Genomic DNA, 4,726 nt, shown 5'->3' with positions numbered 1-4,726 from the left:
CACACACACACACACACACACACACACACACACACACACGAACATTTTTTTAGGCGATATCTCGACGTTTTACAACAATCTGAATATATTGGCAGAAAAAACTCAAAAACCAATCTCTTCGTTGGTTTCTTCTACCCCTATTTCATATATAATTTTTTAAAATTTGGTTGACTCTAAACCCAACTTAAACGCAATTAAATGTTCATATACGAAATTCACGAAAACAAAGCTTTCTCTATGAGGAAGCAAAAGAAGTACCGTGATCTAGATGTTCGCCTGAAGAATGTCGTTCAACGTTTCGAAGAAACGGAAATTCTTCTTTATCTTTGAGGCGCTGCTCAGAACTTTTTGCTCTAGTTTGTAATTTGTATTGTAAAATTATTGCCTGTTTTTTTTTTCGTTTCGCTATTGGTAGTGTTTGCCATTGAAATATATATTTTGCTGCCGTAATATGCTGTGGAGTTTTTTTTTCCGAAGAAATTTGTATACAGAGAGATTTCATCCATGAGTTTGTCTGGGGAGAATGTCCGAGGGGAATTTGTGTACAGGGGGATTATGTCCGGAGTGAGTTTGTCCGGGGAAAATATGTTCGGGGGGAATTATGTCCTAGAACCGTCCTAGATATTAGAGAAGCGACACTGAAGATGGTTTGATAAATTACGTGATTCAGCGCTATATTGTTTCCTACTAAAATGGTAAAATAAATAAGATTTAATGTTTATAAATATACAGATATATGTATAGACGGTCTGTTCCCCAGATAGCCAAGCGTTCCTTGGCATAAGAAGGGAAATAGTTGTTTGGCATAAGTTTCTTTTCAGTTGTCATCATATTGCTTTCACTGCACCGAGACAATAGTAATTTCATTTAGAGCAACTTAAGAGCATTATGCAGACAACAATTGCCTGCGCAAACGAGCGGAAAGCTTGTAGCATACTTATTGCCATAAAAGTTGCCACAATCTGTTGGCAACCGTTTTCGTAAAATATTTAGTTCACATTTTCACCAATAAAATCGAAATATGTATATATAGGTAGCTATAGCCATGAATAATGATATATATATATATATATATATATATGTATATTACTTTTTGAAAACATTTTTTAATTTGAATCTTCTCTTAATCTATTATATTTTTTATTCCTGGCGTATTCTAGGAAAAATGTACACTTGTTTATTGGGAAAATCAGTCTACTTAATCGATAAATATAAAATATTAAATATATTAAAATAATAAATAGGTTGGTACTGTTGAATATTACATTTATTCTGACATTTTTATCAACTTTAATATTATTAATATAATTCTGTTTTATAATATTACTAATTTTAAATAATTAATTTTAAATTAGCAAATAAACGATTGGATTTAATAGAGCGAAAAATCGATTTTAATGTTATTAGTATAAAAAAATTATTAATTATATATGGTATTTTATGTGTGTATTTAAATATATATCTACTTATAAATTAAATAAAAAAAATATTAAAATTATTAGTCACTTTAACACTGCCCAATATATACTACAATATCCCAATAATAGCGATCAAGGTTAATATTATAGTGGATAGAAGATACAATGAATCTAAAACGAAAATGTCAAATAAACTTTTCAATTCAATGGTTAATATATAATATGGTTAATTATTGAAGCATGGCGATATATTAAAATTCAACGCGGTGTAGGGCCAATAGTGGCGTGACTATGCGTTGTTAATGTGTCATCACGTGGTTGGCTCACCACGTCATCACGTGGTCGGTTTAATTTTTTAACCCTGTATGCTTAGATGATAAATAATTTTATCTTAACACATATTAACTGTTTTTGTTATAACTTACTTTACGTAATCCACGTGAAACTTGTTTATACTATAGTTGCAAAGATGCATGCAAGGATTCCAAATATATTGACTTCCACCGTCATATTTAACAGCTGCAAATCTCACTAAACCTTCTTCATATAAATAAATTAGCAGAGGATCGTAATTCGTTACAGCGACGTAGAGACGCAAATCGCATTTATGTCCGTCGATTAAAAGCGGATTATTTATGTATTGCGCCACGATGACTGATTCATCTGTCAGGATCTTCTCAGGCTACAACAATATAGTAAGAAATAGGATACAAATGGAAGGTAGTATTATATACTTCGCAAAGTGTCATTAGTTTAAAAATTGAATTCATACTCAAGTAAATAATTGTAAAGCTTGATGTAGTCTAAGCATCAAGATTATACATGTCCATGGCTACTTTATAATCTACAAGCACTCTGTTGGCTTAATCAAAGCCCTCAAATTATTATTACAGAAAATAATAGTAAATTCAGCAAATTTTTTTTATTTAAATACTAAACATATTAAATATGCAACATTTCATAATAAAATAAACAAATTATTTCTTAAATATCCAGCACCAGTAAATAACGTGACATTGTCTAAAAGATTCAACCACGTCAAATATGTAATTGCATTATAATAAAATTAATAAAAGACAATTAATAATCTTGATTATAATGACATAATGACCTTACAAAGAATAAAGAAACTAAAAAACATTTATACATATTTTAAATATATTATGTCGTATCCTTAGAAGAATACTGTAACAACTCAAAAAAATTTTATTTTGAGTTAAGCCCATAAAAAGTATACCTAAAATATTATGTTGCGGTCACTAAATGTCATAAATGAATTGGCAAGTGAATCACACCAGACTTTTTCACACAAGAAATAGTATAATTTTTATTACAACAAAATACCGTAATTGTAATTACGTTAATTATCTCACTATTCAAAAAATTAAATTAAATTTGTTTCTTCTCTCTCCTAAAAATTGTGAATTTTTAAGTTGCGACAGTATGCATACGATATATAATGGTCATTTTAATTTAAAACATTAATTAGCACTTAGTTGTGCAACATTTATATACTATGTAAAGACAAGCATATACATAAGTTATTACAAATAAAAAATTAATATATAACTATGTTTAATAGATTTATAAAAGTATTAATATATTAATGGTTAATATGCATAAAAGGTCAAACGTTACCGATGACTTTGACCTTGACATGTGTTGTCAAGGTCATCATCCTGAGTGACCTTCAAAAGGTTTTAGCCGGCGATCGTTGTTTATTAAAAAGTTATTAATGAAAGAAGTTTGAGAAATATAGCATTGCAGTGTTAGGCTGTTCTTCCGAAAACGTCCGTGCTCCGATTTAGATCATCAAACTTTGTAAATAGGTTCCTTTTACATAAAAAAGACATATACCAAAAGGATATTTAGCGACTCAAAAGTTAAGTAACTTTTTTAACCTACTGTCTCCATGCATACACACCATGCGACACGAGTTGCCATATGGGTTTACAACTTCCTACGCGTGGAAAGTCCACGCATGTACTTTGCAAGGCACAATATGTGTCTAATTTAACGGTAGTGGAGCCCCCCACAGAGGGGTGGAACCTATTGCTTCCACGCATACACTTTCCACGCGAGACGAGTTGCTACATGGGTTTAAAACTTTCCACGTGTGGAAAGTTCACGCATGTACTTTTCCATCCACACAACAATTGGGTTGAGTTAGGTTAGTTTTTTGGAGGTAGACCCTCCCGCAGGGGGGCTGAACCTCCACGCATACACTTTCCACGCGAGACGAGTTGCCACATGGGTTTACCACGTTTCTGATTTTCTGAAGTTTCGCCAATTATGTTTATGTTATGACTTTGACGGGTATGACTTTACGGATGTTTACATTACTTGCGAGCTGTATTGGTTCTAAGTGTATGCATGGAGGCAATAGGTTAAAAATGTTAAAAAAGTTACTTAACTTTTGAGACGCTAAAAATCCTTTTGGTATATATCTTTTTTATCTAAAAGAAACCTATTTACAGAGTTTGACCTAAATCTAAGCATGGATGTTTTCAGAAGTTTCGCCAAGTCAAGTTTAGACAGCATTGTACATACTGTCCACGCAAAACAAAGTTTACCCTATCTCACCTCACCCCTGCTTACAGCGGGCGAAACAAAGTCTATCATTGTACGGTACAGGTTTTCAACTTTCCACGCAAAAGGAGGTCCACCCCCCACCCCCTTCTTGCTTGCGGGAAAGGGGCGTAGCCTTTCCCTCGCCTACATGTGTACTGTTTATACACATATATCAGCAAATTACTTCCTTTAGCACTAACACAAGCTGTTAGATATTTTAAACTTTTTTGTTCATAACTTTTTAATAAACAACGACCGGGTAAAACCTTTTAAAGGTCACTTTTATGCATATTTACCGAAAATTGTTATTTCCGGTTACGCTTGTTAATTGCGGTTGTCAAAAGACAGTTGGCGAACTTTTAACTTTTTTGGCGACAGCAACTGACAATCAGAAATAACACTTTTCAACTAGAAGTTGCCATCGTTCGCGACATATTGCAGAATGGCTCTAATTCAAATGATTTATCGATTTACCCGATTTACCGACATCCTATTTTGTTCATTTTGACAGTAATGTTGTCATAATAAATTTAAGAATTAAATCGACAATATGTGTGAGAGAGGCAATAGGAGCCCAGCGCGATGCTCAGTGCGCAATAAATTTACCACGTGTACATATAAAACAATATATTTAGTCGTTAAAGACAAAAGAAACGAATGTTTCGGCCCTTTCTTTGGCCATCCTCAGCGTAAAACTATATCAATTCCGCGCAACGCAATTCCCTACATCCTACCTT

The 4,726-nt window shown here is 32.7% G+C and overlaps 1 protein-coding gene across 1 annotated transcript in view; it reads right to left on the bottom strand.

The window, feature by feature from the left end:
- LOC112459313 (tubulin polyglutamylase TTLL5) overlaps positions 1-4,726 on the bottom strand; it is a 69,214-nt gene that overhangs the window by 49,122 nt on the left and 15,366 nt on the right. Inside the window, exon 2 of the mRNA XM_025023349.1 lies at positions 1,844-2,100. Within this exon, the coding sequence (XP_024879117.1) occupies positions 1,844-2,100 (257 nt within the window). The remainder of the gene's footprint in view (positions 1-1,843; positions 2,101-4,726) is intronic.

Source organism: Temnothorax curvispinosus, unplaced genomic scaffold, assembly GCF_003070985.1.
Source record: "Temnothorax curvispinosus isolate PA1 unplaced genomic scaffold, ASM307098v1 QBEX01009716.1, whole genome shotgun sequence".
Lineage (NCBI taxonomy): Eukaryota > Metazoa > Arthropoda > Insecta > Hymenoptera > Formicidae > Temnothorax > Temnothorax curvispinosus.
The sequence above is the reverse complement of the archived record's forward strand: the minus strand, read 5'-3'. Positions and strand labels throughout refer to the sequence as shown.